This window comes from Bacillus rossius (genome assembly GCF_032445375.1).
Source record: "Bacillus rossius redtenbacheri isolate Brsri chromosome 9 unlocalized genomic scaffold, Brsri_v3 Brsri_v3_scf9_2, whole genome shotgun sequence".
NCBI classification, from domain to species: domain Eukaryota; kingdom Metazoa; phylum Arthropoda; class Insecta; order Phasmatodea; family Bacillidae; genus Bacillus; species Bacillus rossius.
In genome coordinates this window covers 13,483,240-13,501,172 of record NW_026962013.1, presented here as the reverse complement: position 1 = coordinate 13,501,172, position 17,933 = coordinate 13,483,240, and the positions used below count along the sequence as shown (strand labels likewise).

Sequence of the window (17,933 nt, the reverse complement as noted above, 5' to 3'; positions counted from 1 at the left end):
TACTGGATTTGTTTAAGCAGGGACTCTGACGCTCCTAGTGGTGGCTGGCTACACTCACCGCCCACTCAGCTACCAGTCAGTACCTAACCTCTGGGGAAGAAGGAAAATGATCACATCTTACGAACTAGGCACTCAGAACATTGCATACCTCAGTATGGAGTCAGTTATATTATGATGATCAGGGAAGCATTCTCTTTTATACTTGACAGCAGACAAACATTTCTTTACACATCCCGCAACTACTGATCAGCATCTTTGGCGTCTGGGTTGGAGGTCATACTTCAATATACGAGAGACCCTCGCGAGAAAAAAAAAACTAAGATTCACTGATTTATTTACAGCTGGTAGAGTAAGACGACTCATCTGAGCTGAACGAAAACGAAAGGTGCAACGCTCAGGATTGGGGTACAAGATGGTTAAGAAGGGGACGGGAAGGGGATAAACTCATAAGTCAGACAACAGAAAGACCCTATGCAGGTTTCTCATCGCTAGGTTTGTCACAACTGGGAACCTCCAGTTAAGTACTCCATTGAGAACCTTATTGTTCAGTTTTATCATGCAGGTGCATTACTGAATAACAATGTTATTTCCTCCAGGCATCTACTTACGTTTCCATGAGTGAGTTGTCCAACCAGCACTGGTACCAGAAAACCAGGAATTGTTGCTACCGTGTTAGTGATACCAATAAGAGTTCCTGTTGGGAAGAAAACAAAATCATTAAATGCAATATTTCAAGCATTTAAATAAAAAAAAGTACTAAACACGAATACTAAATAGTATCGTACTTAATACTAATGACAAAAATATAGGTGCGCCACAAAATTCACAGCGTCTGAGTTGAGTATTTACTATATTTATAAGTCCCTGTCAACTACGTGGTACATTTTTAAAACTATTACTTCGAATTGAAATTCCGATGACTGTGTGTAGGTACTACCCAAGACAACTAAACACATTGCTTAAAAGTTAAGCAGCTTCAGAGCGCAAGGATTGCCTGTGAAATTTTGTATGGTGTCACTGTGGCAAGAGAGGAAACAAGAGAACATCTCGCGTGTCTTAGAATCGAGGGTGTATTTAGAGTCGAGTGTAATACTGTATAAGTTTTTGTCACCCATGCGGCACATTTGTATAACTATTACTTCGATTGAAAGGCCTGTGTCAATGAATTGCTGAAACGTTAAGCGGTTTCAGAGCACAATATTGCTTGGGATATCGATACGATCGAGGAGGATGTGGAACATCTCGTGTGTCTTGGAATCGCGAGTGTCTTAAGACTCGAGTAGATACTGCGCAGGTTCCTGTCACCTGTGCAACCGGGTAAGTGAACCGTGTCGCCGAGAAGATGGACATCTAGTCAGAGGTACACCCGCGTCTCTCTGACGTCCGATATCTTGTCAGAGGGACATTCACGCCTCTCTCACGTCCGATATCTTGTCAGAGGGACATTCACGCCTCTCTCACGTCCGATATCTTGTCAGAGGGACATTCACGCCTCTCTCACGTCCGACATCTCGTCAGAGGCACATTCACGCCTCTCTCACGTCCGACATCTCGTCAGAGGCACATTCACGCCTCTCTCACCTCCGACATCTCGTCAGAGGCACATTCACGCCTCTCTCACGTCCGACATCTAGTCAGAGGTACACCCGCGTCTCTCTCACGTCCGATATCTTGTCAGAGGGACATTCACGCCTCTCTCACGTCCGATATCTTGTCAGAGGGACATTCACGCCTCTCTCTCACGTCCGATATCTTGTCAGAGGGACATTCACGCCTCTCTCACGTCCGACATCTCGTCAAAGGCACATTCATGCCTCTCTCACGTCCGACATCTAGTCAGAGGTACACCCGCGTCTCTCTCACGTCCGACATCTAGTCAGAGGTACACCCGCGTCTCTCTCACGTCCGACATCTTGTCAGAGGGACATTCACGCCTCTCTCACGTCCGACATCTAGTCTGAGGTACACCCGCGTCTCTCTCACGTCCGACATCTTGTCAGAGGGACATTCACGCCTCTCTCACGTCCGATATCTCGTCAGAGGTACATTCACGCCTCTCTCACATCCGATATCTCGTCAGAGGTACATTCACGTCTCTCTCACCTGCGAAGTTGGGCGCGATGTCGATGTGGTTGGACAGGAAGCCAGAGAACATCCCGCCGAGGGTCATGGTGCCTACGGTCATGAGGGCCACCGCGGCGGTCCTGTCGCAGCCCGCGAAGCTGACCCCGACCAGACACGCGCACGGCACCAGCGAGGCTGCAGCACGAACAAGCACGGGCCGTCAATTACTGCACAGACGACGACGACGGTTCAACAGCCATCACAACCTGCCTTGTGCCCTGTGACTGTCCTGTGGATGGAAGGGCTGATGGAAATGTAACAAAAAAATAATATACTCCATACTTTTGGTTGACTTTCCAAGATGTCAGAAATTTCACTGGGAGGTATTCCTCACAACCCAAAACCTCCCGGTTATGAACCCTTCTTACTCTTACCAACCATTTCCAATCAAATTAAAATTCGAAGCTAGGCCCACCATTGTTTGTGCTTGTGCCAGGAAACACTAGCTATGCAAAAGGCACTCGTAAACAGTACAAATACGAAGACCACGATTAAAAAAATGGTTAAAACAAAAACGTAAGTAATGGATCAGAAGCTGATAAAGACAAGTTTGTTGGTTGCAGCACATGGTTGATGATTCGGCCTACTTGGTTACGCTGAACTTAAGTTAATGCACAGCACAGAGGAGAACTTGAAGGGGATGAAATGTAAAGCCCCTTTGCCTGAGGATCATTATTATATAGTGAGCTGAACCCATCTTAAGGCTCGGTCTCACACGCCATTTTGGTTTTTTTTCTTTCGTTTATTCGTCCTTGCTTTTATTTAAGGGGATTCCATGATATTTCAACTCTATACCTCCAGTACATTTTTTGTTCTGCACAAATATTTTCAAACAGATATTCACACAGTGTAAAATGGGAGTAAAAAGGCACGCAGTCTTCGTGATAATCATCTCTTGAGTGAATGCAAGTAAGGTATCGAGTTGAAATGTCAGTAATAGCCCCCCTAAATAAAAGTAATGACGAGATGGACATGGCGTGAGAGACCGACCCTCATGCAATTAGCCTTGGCGGACAAACGGGAAGGTGTTCGGGTCGGACAGGACGTACCGAAGCCAGTGGCGATCTTCCTGGCGGCGGTGGTGCTTATGTACTTCTTCTCGCGCGCCACGTCCAGGCACTTGCTCAGCGCGATGCTGAAGAACCACATGACCAGGAATGGCATGGACGACAGCAGCGCGTTCTGTCGGGCGCACACACACACACACACCACTTGTAGCAACAGCCTTGGAACGGCAGGCGAGGACACTCTCTATGGCCACATGGCTTGTGTGGACAGTGGCTGGCAGTGGCCCAAACAATGTACGGCAGTAATGTTTCCATGAGGTTTTTTTGCACACTTCCTCATTTATGCTTCTGTAATTACACATCTAACAGGTAGAATACTTATAAAGAAGACATTAAGAGAATGGGTGTGTATAGTGGCAGATACAGGAATTTTCTCTCTCTTCGATTTGAGGAGGATTTGAAGAAAAAAAAATCTTAATTTAAACATGTGTATTCAAACAAACTTACATACTATAGACAGTAAAACACTGAAAATGGGACCTACAGAAGAAGTAGCCATAGGCGACGCGGCTTCTCACACAGTTGCAGTTGCAGTTGCATGTGTTGTAACAGCTCGCCTTGCACATTCCGTTTTCACTGATATTTAAAAAAACTTTTTCCAAACTTCGGGGAGGATAACCAATGAACGTGTACATTCATTTTTATATCTGCCGCAAAATATTTTTTTTTTATAATTTGCAGAAAAGCTTGTATTCCGTAACTTCATCGACAAAAATTCATATCGAATACAAAGCTAAAATAAGAATAAAACTGTTATTATTTTTTTACAGTTCTAAAGTTGCAAGACATTGATACATATCTGATGCCATCCATCACTTGTGGAGACAGTGGAATTTTTTTTTTTTTTTTAATTTTATATCCTGGATTAAATACATGTATCAATAGGAGGATTTTTGAATGTAATAATCCCATTAGAGCGTAGTATAAAGCAATTAATCATTGCTATAGTAATTATTACTTTATTCCCTATAATAAAAGGGTGGGAGATACCAGATGTTACACGTGGCAGATGATTTACTACAATTTATTCACACTTAATTTTAATGATATTATTCTGCGAAGCTAAAATAGAGTTACTAATGTTAATATTTTTTTTATAATTATTTTCAGAATGTTTACTTTCTAATCAGATGGAAACAAGAAACAAATGGGGAATTTTTGAGGAGTTGTAGATTATTTCCAGTGTCATGAGTGGAACACTGTTTACCCAAATGAAAATTTAAATTTTTCAGTGTTCCCAAACATTAAGTGATAAAGTTTGAATTATAATTGTTTACAATATACAACTAGTATAATTCATTGCAAAAAAATAAAAATAAATATAAACCAAGTAAAATTTTCATATTGCGTGGATTCACCCACCAGGGCACGCTTCCAATTTTCAAAAGAAATTTCATGCAACTTTTTTTTGACGTGACGTCTAATAAATCGATGAACGCCAGCTGCACGCACGAAAAAAGTGTCCCGTTACGCACATTGTCCCGTTACGCTGTGTCCCGTTACGCTCATTGTACGCTTGCGCCGCATATATCTCTCTTCCACTCGATTGGAACAACCATCGATTCGACTTTTTCGAGGCACATATAAAAATGATTCAATTTTATTCATAAAAGTATGCAATCATTTCATCAATGTTTTGTTATGACGTTGTCACGTTAAACTATCGTCCGTAAACCGACTTTACAGACAACCATTTTTTTTTTTTGGTTATTGTCACTCACGGCATTTATCTTGAACTTGAGGATGGTGTTCATGTAGGTGGGCAGCTCTATGAGCAGCATGTACCAGCCGAAGTTGCTGCAGAAGTGAGCCACCAGGATGGCGAGGAAGGGCATGGACGTGAAGATACTGCGCCAGGGAACTGGCAGCGACTGAAAAACAAAACACATTCAACATTAGCGAGCACTCTTCATCAGCAACGCTCATCAGAATGACTTACGAGAAAGTAAAAAAAACACTCGCTTCATTGTTATTATTGTTGTTATTATTATTAAAAGAGCCAACAATAGGAGTGACAGAGTACCATAGCTCCGAACATACTGTAGTAAAAAGTTAAGTGGGAATAAAACAAATGTGCTTAAATGTAGATAGTATACTTAGGTTATGTTACATCAATTTTAGGTGTAACACACATAAACTATATATAGCGGTAGTTTCACAGGGGTGCAGTGGTAAGATTGTTTATTAAAGAGTGGGTGATTTAAGATTTTTTTAAAAGCGAAAACAATATATATTGCACGATAAAAAAAACATTAACCATAATTTTGAAGCCCAGCTCGTTGGCACCACAAATGGGCACTATAGGCATGTATGTGACTTCTCGAATCTTTTGCTGTTTACTTCATGGGATTTCGCATTTGTTATGTGAATTTTCCTTCGATCATGGAAAAGATGCATTTAATTTCCCATCGTCTAACATGTGTGAATTTTCTGTAAGTGAAAACAGTCCATTAAGTACACAACTTGAGGAGTGGAACCGCCACAGCACACGGCAATGAGGGAATGAACCAGAGCCTGTTGTGTCTTCAACATCGGGGTCATTAGACATGGTGAGTGGTGATGAGATGAGAATGAAGCATTGAGAGAGTGTATAGTTAGAGGCTTATGGTAACTTCTGCTACATTTCCCGTCTGTGAAAAAAAAAAAATATCTGGATTCAATTCGAACATGAGTCACCCTGGTGCACAGGAATGTAACTCACTAAATTTCACCAGGGGCAAAAAATCTTGGCACTTTTTTTCAAACCAACCAAACCAAAACCTTTCCCGACAAAATCTCATATCGCCACCACATATTAAAACCACTGTTCCAAATATTTTGTGTTCAACTTAGAAGGTAAATAAATATATTTAATTGCAGTCATTTCATTTTTAATGCATCGCAAGTTGGATAATACAAGTGAAATACCAGTTTTTAAATATTTGACGATATGCATGTATGTATCTTTCAATAAATAAATAATTCAGTTCATCTGTCCAATTTTTTTTTTGTGTTATAACACTATGTTATTAAAGTAAATATCCATCGTAAAATTTACTATACCCCAAATGCTGCTCCCGGGGAACAAGACCCATCTGCCTCCCTCTGATCACGTCCCTGGTGGTGAGAACACCCGAAAATAAACATCTTAAAGAGATCACGTCCAGTAGTGCATTGGAGTTCCACTGGGTGGTAATGTCCAGTGGTGCATTGGAGTTCTACAGTGGTGTACGAAAGTGCTACTGCATGCTCATGTCCAGTGGTGTATGGGAGAACTACTGAGGTCTCATGTCGAGTGGTGCGTGGGAGAGTGCCAGCGAGTGCTCATTACCAGGTAGCAAGAAGTTGTTCCTTGGTAATACTTACCGAGTGCTCCGACGCCACGTTCTCGCCCAGAGACTTGGTGATGTGGTTGCGCTCCTCCTCGCCGATGAAGCGCGAGGTCTCGGGGCTGTCGTCCATCAGCCACGCCCACAGCACGCACCACACGAGGGACAGGCTGCCCATGATGTAGAACACTGCCTCCCAGTTGAGCGCCGCGCTGATGGCCCCCGTCATCAGCAGGGATATCACCGTGCCCAGCGCCATGCCTGCGACAACATCCCTGGCGTTACTCTCCGTCGACGGCGAGGTCTTTGGTCTTTGGAGAGCGATGACCACTGCACAAGTCAGCTTGTCTGGGGTGATCAGGATGGATGGACCATGATTGGAAACTGTCTTCTCGAGAATGTGAGTCCAACGTTCCAACGCATGGGCGTAGCCAGAATTTATGGAAATGGGATACTGAAGGAAGCTACGAGTTTTTATATGCTTGTTTCTGGTGCTCTGAGGGGGTAGGGTAGTAGTATGGAATACTACCCACCCCCCTCCACCAATAATGCCGGGTAAGGGGGGGGGGGGTTTCCCATAACCCGGAACAGTTTTTAAAATATGTTTTAAAATGCTTTATTTGAGGATATCTGAGGATATTTAAGTGTTTTTTTCTTCAAAAACCCGTAATTCTTAAATAAAATGTGCCATTTATGGAAGATAGACCATTGCAATATCACTGGTTATGATATTATGTCCTAATAAATAATTACATCGAAGGCTACTCTCTAATTTGGCCTAATCTCAGTGGCCATAAATTGGGCCACACTGTCATTTTAAGCTGATTTAAGACGTTTTATTGGACATAAAAATGGCTGGTTAATGAATTGATTTAGGGGGGCGGGGGAGGGGGCATGGCCCCTATGTAGTTGTACGCCCTTGTTGCCTGCAAAAATTCGACCCGTTGAACCCCAAAGTGTTTCTCATTTGTGCTACGGACCTTCGTGGATCGGAGGCTATCGTGGCCAGAGTCGTCAACCTTATTTGACTTCTGATTCGAGGCCACGCCTGCTGAAAGGGATTATACAGAGATGTGTCAGATCACGAGCCAAGCTGTTCCACGAACATTAAACATCCTATGGCTGAGCATAGGTTACCCCTATGTCGTGCTCGCTAAATCCACGACAAAAAATAATTCATAAATAAATTTAATTGTGTGTTAACACTGAGTAAAATTACAAATTCTATATCGTATGCTAGAGTAATAAATAATAACGTGCGAGTATCTTCTAAGATTGAGCTAGGTTGCCACACAAAGTAGACAATTTGAGTTAACACATGAAAAAAATATGGGGGGGGGGGGGGGGGGAAGAATAAATGTTCGTGTTGGGGAAGAGACGACTCATAAATAAAGAGGCAAGGATGGGCGAATGGCCTCGTACAATTCTCGATGAGCCAAAAAAGACAATGAATTAAGGTTAGTCATTGCTGGTCATCAATCCTTCAATACGGTTATTCGTCTGTATGGTGAATTGCGTAGTTACTGAGATAGTGCATTTGCATTATTATATTACTGACTACGTTCGTTAAGACGCTCTTACCTGCATAAACAATCGCAGAGACGACACTGCGCTCCTGGGGTGGAGCCCACTTCGCAATCATCACGTGCATGGCTGGGAACGAAAGGCCCTGAAACATTGCGAGTCATTTGCTACGGCATTACGGCAACATTCTATTGAGAAAGATTTGTTTTTCAACGCGCGTTTACGTTTATTGTAAAATTATCAAACTTGGAAATACTTCGAGAGTTAGTATGAATTCAGCCAATGAACTTTAGCTGCAGGTTCATCAATACAAAATAAGTTGAAATTATAATGGACTGAAAAGTGCTTTGCAGTCTTTGAACCAGAAACTGGACAATTGATATATTTTGAAAATAATAGATTAAGTATTTACGACGGAACATTAAGTGTCAGGATTGTGTACAATCGAACGAAGTTCATACAACCACCGCAAACACACGTGGCTGTCTTAAAATAAATTCAATGAAATAATTAAGGATAACCTTGCTGCCCGTAAATTTTTGTAACTTTTTACAGCAAAATGTTTCAATTAAATCCTTTTGAGACAGCGAAAAGTCTTACTTTGGTCACGGTCACGGTCACGGTCATCCAAGATGGCCGCCGAGACGTCACAATCCAAGATGGCGGTCGGCACACGGCACCACAGCCAGAAGCCAGGGCCAGTATGCCCTATTACTTACTACTAACCCCCTTTTTTTTAAATGAAGATATTGTTAGGTAACCGGTGGGTAGTGGTCGGTAGTGGTCGGTAGTGGTTGGTAGTGGTCGGTAGTGGTCGGTAGTGGTCGGTAGTGGTCGGTAGTGGTCGGTAGTGGTCGGTAGTGGTCGGTAGTGGTCGGTAGTGGTCGGTAGTGGTCGGTAGTGGTCGGTAGTGGTCGGTAGTGGTCGGTAGTGGTCGGTAGTGGTCGGTAGTGGTCGGTAGTGGTCGGTAGCGCTCACCCCGCCAATGCCCTGCACGACGCGCAGCAGCAGCAGGCCCGAGTAGTGCAGGTAGGACAGCGGCGGGATGAGCAGGCAGCCCGCGATGTTGAGCAGCGCCGAGGCGAACAGCACCCACTTGGCGCTGAAGCGCTCCGCCATCCTCCCCGCGGGCAGCTGGCTCACCAGGTAGCCCCAGAAGTACGAGCCCAGGATCAGGCCCTGCACGGGCTCGTTCCAGTCGAACGGCCCGTCCTGCGACACACGCGCGCCGCACCCTTACAGCTCCGAGCTTCGAGCGAGCCACCTCTCGCCACAACCATCCAGCCATCCATCAGAACAAGGTTCCTCCGAGGGTAACATTCACCAAGGGCGTCGCCAGCCGATGGCCTAGGGGAGGGGGGGGGGGGGGGCAAGTTGTGGGAAAAGTTTGTATTTTTTTGCATTTGGCTACATTTTTTCTTTGAATATCTAGGGCCAACTACCCCCCCCCCCCCTATCCCCCCTACCCTTGGCGACGCCCTTGATATTTACGTTATACGTTTCATTCCCGAAGCTTACAATAAAATACAGCTTGAGCTTCGCCAAACATCGTATTGTTCACTGTGTGTTCACAAGTTTCAAATTTACACGTGGTCAGAAGATGTGGCACAAAACCACCCAATTCTCAAGTTTCAACGCCACGTTATTCCTTCTTGTATGGAGCTCTAAGAGGTGTACAGCACCAAACCATCACACACTCGAAGAACTCCGTAACTTCAAATAATTTTTTTTTCTCCAAACGAGTTCCACGCAGCCTCCTGTAAAAGACTAGCCCTGATAATTTGTTCGGCTCCAGTGATGAAAATTATATCACAGCATTGACACAGTGTTGTTGTCTAAAGCCATAATACGAATCAAAGAAAAATTCCAAACTCAATTAAGTTCGTGCCCTGCATAAACATTGAGCTATCAAAGTAATGTATGCCTGCGTTTTTATTAAAATCTACTGATACCTTAACTGATTACCTAGAGCTTTTTGACATGACAGCGAGTAAAGTTGAATACGGTTATACTTTCCTCCTTTCTAAAAGATGTAATTAAAAAAAATAATAATTCTTATTGTTTCATTAAAAGTTAGAATGAATACTTTGAAAATCAATCATGGATTGTATAAAATTCGAGAATTTCATATAAAAAGCTAACAGGGTAAATATATATGTGAGCGAGGAAACCAGTGAATCACCTCGCGTAAGAAATCAACAATCGCTGAACTGTACAGACAACATGCTCACCAGCAGCTGCAGACCGAGTCATGTCTCATAGGCGTGCGCAGGACTTCAGTAGTGGTGGTGCCAGATTACACAACAGCCCTGTCATTCACAGACCCCGAGCCTAAAGCGGGGGGTCCGGGGGCCCTCCCCCGGAAAAATTTGGATTTGAAAGCGCATAATGGTGCTATTTAAGGTGTTTCCGAACAAAAACTTTAAATACACATGTGTAAAAATTTTAACATTTTTTATGACAAATTATGGCTTTGAACGTTATAATCACCAGGAAAACTACTAAACTATTTACAGTTTTAAGCTTTGTTGAGCCATAAAGTAAATTGCACAAATTGTTTGCACGGAATTCATGCTGGTGGCTTTGAAAAACCGTACTTATATGTTTTCTGAAGACGCCAAATAAATGCTAGAAAAAACATTCTCAAATGTTAAGTTTTAAAATCAACAAATGAAAGGAGTTTTTGTAACATACCTAAAATATTAAATATACACAAATAAGAGTGGGCAAAAGTTTTAACTTTTGGAATACAACAAAAATGTTTTATCGGCAACTGCATATAAGTCATCGAGTAAGCATATCTTTTTAACTAACTAAACTCTCTCTCTTTTTTTTAAAATAAACCCTGGTGGACGGCGGCTATTATTCCGTGCGCCTGCCGAGTGGAGTGAACAGTGGACACCGAGCGCGCATTCTATGTAATTCGAGGAGAACTAGGAGAAGTATTTACATTTTAGAAGTTTCGTAGCCGCGGCCCGCGTGTACAACACAAGTAATTGCACCTGGCTTGTTTCCGTGTGTATAGTTGGTTCGATTGATAATTGATATACTGATAGTGTTATGAGCACATATCTGTAACTCGACACGATTGGAAAACGTATTTTTTTTTTTTTGGAAATAATACGATTTTTTGTAAGTATGTATTATTTGTGCTTGTAAAAAAACAAATAACTTTAACCCTAATGGTGGTGCCAAGGCACCTGTGGCACCTACCGTGCGCACGCCTATGTCACGTCTCTTGACTCAAATATCGCGGTCCATGATCTAAGATTCATTCTACGCCATTGTTGCTCTATCAACGGTGTGCGTAAAAACCTTTGTGTGGTAAAAAAAAAAAAATAATGTGTCGCTTTGCGAATGATACTGGTTTGAGACGAAGTTACGTGAGACAGACCTGCGTGCACAATGCTCTATGCAAGACGCGGGGTTCACGGTGTTTGGTGGCCGAATAAGGAGGATATGTAATAAACATCCCTAACGAAATATGAAAAATTTGATCTTTAAAACAACATTTTTAAGCCAAACTGGAACTTAAATTGCGGAAATGATTTTCTAATTTCTTTTAAGTAAATTTGAATTATTATTTTCCTGAGAAATTAGACTCCGGTTGATTTTGTAAGTTCCAACGATCAAATTCCTGTGAAATCGCGTCATCATTAGCCAATAAAATATTTTTTAAAGTTTTTCTAAAATGAAATCATGAACACTGACTTGAAATCGTAAGGTATTGACCAGCACTTGAAATAGCATACATACTAATACAAATGTATTTCTTCATTTTCCCATTAATGTCCATATTTGTCACAGCAAACTGAGAAAAAAGGAAAATACAAATAAAAAACGCCAGCGGCCTGGGGGCGCAGCGGGACAGGTTGAATAGGGCCACTAAACAGTGCGTTTGAGAAATGTCATCATCAAAAATTAAGTTTTAAATATAATGAAAACATTAAAATGTCTTCAACCTAATAACTTAAATAAATAAATTAATTTTACAAACATCCTTAGTTCAAAATTTATTTAATGGTGGATTATATGTGTAGCTTATTGATATGGGGAAATAATATTATGCTTTGGAATAATTTTTATCAATGTAAAAAAATATTGGTTGTAATGAAATAAGCAAATTAAAATCTTGTGTGTGCTTTGTAATAGTATTTTTTTGCAATAGAAACTGAGGTTATTATTTTCATCGCTCAAACTTTTGTGACCACGCAGTTAATATTTTTTTAAATATTTGAACCAAAAGAAAAATAAGAATTTTTAACATGTTTTGGTTGATCCATGTAGAAAAATAAATAATCTTAAACGCAATGGAGTAAATATTCCTAGTAAAGAACGACCGCAAAAAAAAATCAAGATTGGCAAACATTTACGTTTGAAAAGTTAAACGACTCCAGGTGGACGGTTTACCTCTAAATACCGCACAGACACAGAATAAACACAGATCTCTGATGTTCCAAATAACATAAGAGCGTTAGTTGTATGTTCGAGTCGCGACCTCTCTATCTTCCTCGCTCCCTGCCTTGCGAGTGACGCTGCTCCAGATGGGGTCGTTACCACAACGCCGAAATACCATAATGCCGAATGTCAAAATTAACCACAACGCCGACAGCTAGAAAACTGCTAAGTACCACAACGCCGAAATAACAACTGGATTAATTTGTGTGTGTTTCTTAAATGTACCTTAACGCCGAAATACCACAATCAAACCTATCCTTACCTTACCTAACCTAACCTAGCGTGATATAGCCTAACCTAACCTAAACTAACCTAGCCTAACCTAACCAAGTGTAACCTAACCAAGTGTAACCTAACCTAGTGTAACCTAACCTAGTGTAACCTAACCTAGTGTAACCTAACCTAGTCTAACCTAACCTAGTCTAACCTAACCTAGTCTAACCTAACCTAGTCTAACCTAACCTAGTCTAACCTAACCTAGTCTAACCTAACCTAGTCTAACCTAACCTAGTCTAACCTAACCTAGTCTAACCTAACCTAGTGTAACCTAACCTAGTGTAACCTAACCTAGTGTAACCTAACCTAGTGTAACCTAACCTAGTGTAACCTAACCTAGTGTAACCTAACCTAGTGTAACCTAACCTAGTGTAACCTAACCTAGTGTAACCTAACCTAGTGTAACCTAACCTAGTGTAACCTAACCTAGTGTAACCTAACCTAGTGTAACCTAACCTAGTGTAACCTAACCTAGTGTAACCTAACCTAGTGTAACCTAACCTAGTGTAACCTAACCTAGTGTAACCTAACCTAACTTTTGTGGCAGTCCTGCAATGACATTTTTCGGCGTTAAGTGTATTTAGCGTTGTGGTGCGTCCCCCTCCAGATGCGATGCGACCAGGGGCGTAGCGCCAGACGCCAGCTGGGAGCCGGCCAGCGCGGCGCGTGCTCCTGACACGTCAACACGTGACCCCGGCCGCGTGACGACCAGAGCGCTAGCAGCGGGCAGCTCGGGAAACAGCCCACTCGACACCTTCTTTATTTATAAATCCACAACGTCATGGCCCGACATCCCCTGTCAATTGGTAAAATTTAACGAATAAAGGCTTACAATTATATATTCAGGGGAAGAGATTATGTAAAAATCGTATCTCTCGGTATACTGCACTTAGTAGGAGTAATTTCGTGAAAATGGAACGGAAGTCAACGAACGAAGATCACAACATTAACCCGTATACAGTAACTTTCGTTAACATTAGGAGATATCGAACGTGTTGGTGTGCCAATAATGAAACTACCCCGGAATATATTTGGTAAACTAAAATAGTCAGTGTAACAGAAATCTCAAGTTATAAAATGCCTAAGAAAACTGGAATTACAATTATTATAATACATAATATACTCCTTGCAATATATCCATGGGCTCGGTAGCACAGCAATAGAGCGTGTGCTTGTTAACTTCAAGGCACGTGGTTCGTGTCTCGTCACTAGAATTATTTTCTTTTTGACTTGACGTCTAATAAATCGATGAACGCCGGCTGCACGCACGAAAAAGTGTCCCATAACGCACATTGTCCCACTACGGATGTCCCACTACGGATGTCCCACTACGGATCTGTCAATCGATTTGACTTTTCAATCATGTTTTCGTCGTTTGAATTATTAATATTATGTAATTTAACGATCGTCCACCGATTTTCAGCACAATCGGTACGGTTATTTAAAAGTAATGTTGAATATTCAAATACGTTTTTAACGAACAATGGTGTTTTACAGTTACACATAATAATTCAAATTACACCCGGGATATTTTGCACAATGTTTTAAAAAATATTGTAACACATTATAAATACGTTTGGTGTATTTGGGATGCGTATTTGTTATTAAATCGTATTATAAAAACGAAATAATATTATTCCCTTACGGTGCTGCTATCTATGGTGACGGACGCGAACCGAACGAATCGCGCTATCTATGCACGACACGTGAAGTGTTTCGTCGACTGTTTATAAAGTGATGTGAAAAAATGTGGTTATCATTGCTTATTACAACAACAATTTCGGCAATAAAGGTTAATTATTCTTACATTTTAAAAATCTGATTATTAGTATAATTTCAAGTATTTATTCTTTTATTATTAAAATAAAAATGATTCAATTTTATTCATAAAAGCATGCAATCATTTCATCAATGTTTTGTTATGACGTTGTCACGTTTAACTATCGTCCGTAAACCGACTTTACAGACAACCAATTTTTTTAATAACATTATAATATATAATGTTGAATCAGTTCAATAAGGTTAAGGTTTGATAGTAATAATCATTTACAAACTAATTTCTGTTGTTTAAGCAGAAACGAATATGGAAACATATACTTAGTGTTATAAATTGTGTTCTAAAATGTTTCAGATTTATATTTTAGTAATGCCATATTTAGAAGTATAACATCTAACGTGCGCAAAAACGTTATAGTATTTACTGTTAGGTGAATTTTAACAAAATGGGCAGTATTTTAATACGTAATATTCCTTGTACAAAATCAGGTACAAAGCCGGGGTTTAGGATTTTTAAAAGTCTTTAAGCTTTTATTTGAGCCGTTTATAAAAGTTTAACGTTTGTTTGTGCTGCCATCTGCAGGATATGGCGGAAAGCAACGTTTACAATTCTGGAAGCGGACGCAATAAGTACGTGTGTGATTCGCGTCTAGAAATTTTGGGATGTACTTGAAAACACAATATTTTACTGGTGACTATATCTCGCTCGGCATTATTTTATGGAGTTCTACTTTCAATTTCGTGTCCGTGTTATGTATTACAAGTTTATTAGCGAACATGAATAACATGAGAACAAATGAATATGATCGTCAGCGAGCTAATTGTTACGGATCCATTCGTTGTGGAAGAAGCAGAGACGCGATAGTTACATGTTCCAGGAGATAGTTTCCTTTTGCGTGCCTTGTAGAACGTGCTTATTTTTATTACACTGACCGAGCCTTTTACTTCGGTCAAATTTCGGAACGGTTCGGGTTGTGGCTTTCATAACTTGTGAACTGCACTACGGGGGTCGGTGCCCCATCAAGTATTGGTTGACGCAGAGACAAGTCTTGATGTAAGCTTTTGGACATACGCCATTGCTAAGCACTTTTTTCTGTAGAAGAAAACTAAAAAATACCCAAAAGACAAAAAGACAAATTAAGCAAAAAAAATGCTGTTGTCAACAGGATATAAACACCACAACAACATTTTTTTTTGCTTAATTTGTGTTTTTGTCTTTTGGGTATTTTTTTAGTTTTCTTCTACAGAAAAAGTGCTTAGCAATGGCGTATGTCCAAAAGCTTACATCAAGTCATGCACTCCCACTGCACAAATCTTTCAAAGATAATAGCAAAGACAAGTATGCTGTTGACCTAGCCCACTTCACTCCGTGCCAAGAGTCCGGAAATAGGCGCGGACGCGAATGTGCCTACATCACGGAGATCAAGTCCGGAGACTGGAGACGCGCGGTCACTCAGCCAGCAGTTTACCGTTGTCGTCGTCTCGGCGGGCATTCGGCCAACACAGGAGCTCTGGCGCGTCGCGCAACCCGTCGAGAAGTACGTTATGTCGGGTCTGATGGGGCCGCGCACCAAATGGCTGCTCGTAATTTGTAGTCGCAGCTAGAGGTTCTTTTGTTTACGCCCGCTGTGGCATGCAGCCCAGTTACGAAAGAGTCCTCAGGCACTGTACCTCATGATGATCAGTAGCGAAGTTATTTTGGTATTTTTTTTTTTTTAAGTATTTTTTAAAGTAAATTCGAATTAACTATTATATGAGGGTTTTTTTCCTGCATGTTTATCACGCTAGCTCTCTTGTAAAGTTTTTTTTTTGTTTCTTCTCAAATTTTCTCAATAGCTATTTACCGAGTATTATCTATAGAACCATATTTTTTAATGGTGTTTTAAAGAAGCTAATTTACTCATTAAAAATTGCGGATATCGTCTTTATAGTCATTAAAATTAAATAAAATGTAATAAGTACATATATAGCATACTTACACTGAAAAAATGCTTCAACGATTTGTGGCAAGACACAAAATATTGACATAAAACAATGCTACATCTACTGGTGAAAGTTAAACAAAGAACTGAAAATAAAAGATGATATAATCAAAAAAATATGTATGCAATGTTAAAAGCCCAAAATAATAATTTTTATACATTTCCTTGTGATGTTTCACTGTAGGCTTTTACCCATGTTTGTATGGTATCAGCTTTGAAATTAACTTTATATTTTAATAGCTTAAATGGCGTAACTGAGGTGAATTTTGCTGCATTTCGATGTTATGAGGTGTTACAGACTTCCATTTTGGTGTTTGGCAGTGTATTGACTTAATTTCGCAGTTATTTAGGTTTTAGGTTTTATCATTAATTACCATATATATAATCTTGCCTCTATTTATCTACGAAGGTTTGAAAATTACTACAATCAAAAAATTTATATATTCTCTAGTTTGCCTCACCACACACACATTCTAGAAACACTCGTCTGTGTACTGTGTACTGTTTAATTGGTGAAAATATATTCTAAGGCTATAATTTTTTTTTTTTTTCATTTTAGGGAAATCGTAATTTTGAGTCAAATAATTTTAACACCTATTAATAGCAATAAAAAGTTACGCAAGTGTCCATAATAATTGTATGTAGGTACTTTTGAGTGTTCATAATAATGACCACTCTTTCACAGCTCGAAAATAACGTTCAGTAACTATCTGGTGGGAAAATCTATTACACAAGTACAAATGCAACAGTTGATGGAATATATTGTAGCAGAGGGAAACTAACACTGCATGTGAACAATAAATGGGTAAAGTATGTTTTGGTACACGGTGACGGCGGGAAAGGATTACTTGAGGTATTCTTCGTTTAGTTTACTTAGTGTACTGCGGCAAAATCAATATCCCAAGTCCTGCTCAATTTCCATAGTATATAAGTACATAGTAATTATACTTGTTTTAGTCCATACTGCATACATTACGTTAATGTTAATCATGCGAACATTTACAACATATGTGTGTATACTGAAAATATTTTTTTTTAATCGGCACAAACTAAATGTATATATAAAAAAATTGAAACTTGTTATCTCTTAAAGTTATTTTGTCGCAAATGTATATTTCAGTTTATCGATGTCTCACTTTTATTTTAGTGTGTTTTTGGATATGTAAGCTGTAACTATTATAATGATACACGTAATAAATATAGTTTAAAAAACTAAAGAAACATGCTTTTAAAGATTATCAAACTAAAAAGTAAAAAATAATTTTAAAATTTAATTTATGACAATAGTATATAAGCAATACTAGTATAAATGAGAAAAAAGCTTGAGGCGCTTTGTGCCATATTTTTTGTATATTTTGTTTGGAATGTTTATATTGATATAAGTAATTATTTAAAGTCCACGGTGACCTGTTCGTGAT

The 17,933-nt window shown here is 40.1% G+C and overlaps 1 protein-coding gene across 2 annotated transcripts in view; it reads right to left on the bottom strand.

Annotated features, from left to right (window-relative positions):
* The window catches only part of LOC134543205 (sialin-like), a 43,370-nt gene that overhangs the window by 979 nt on the left and 24,458 nt on the right, over positions 1 to 17,933 (bottom strand). For both annotated transcript variants that reach the window (XM_063388107.1, XM_063388106.1), the window contains exons 3-9: positions 9,002 to 9,235; positions 8,081 to 8,168; positions 6,537 to 6,760; positions 4,913 to 5,062; positions 3,174 to 3,306; positions 2,104 to 2,259; positions 609 to 694 (exon numbers count right to left, since the gene is read on the bottom strand). In XM_063388107.1, coding sequence (XP_063244177.1) covers positions 609 to 694; positions 2,104 to 2,259; positions 3,174 to 3,306; positions 4,913 to 5,062; positions 6,537 to 6,760; positions 8,081 to 8,168; positions 9,002 to 9,235 — 1,071 coding nt within the window. The remainder of the gene's footprint in view (positions 1 to 608; positions 695 to 2,103; positions 2,260 to 3,173; positions 3,307 to 4,912; positions 5,063 to 6,536; positions 6,761 to 8,080; positions 8,169 to 9,001; positions 9,236 to 17,933) is intronic.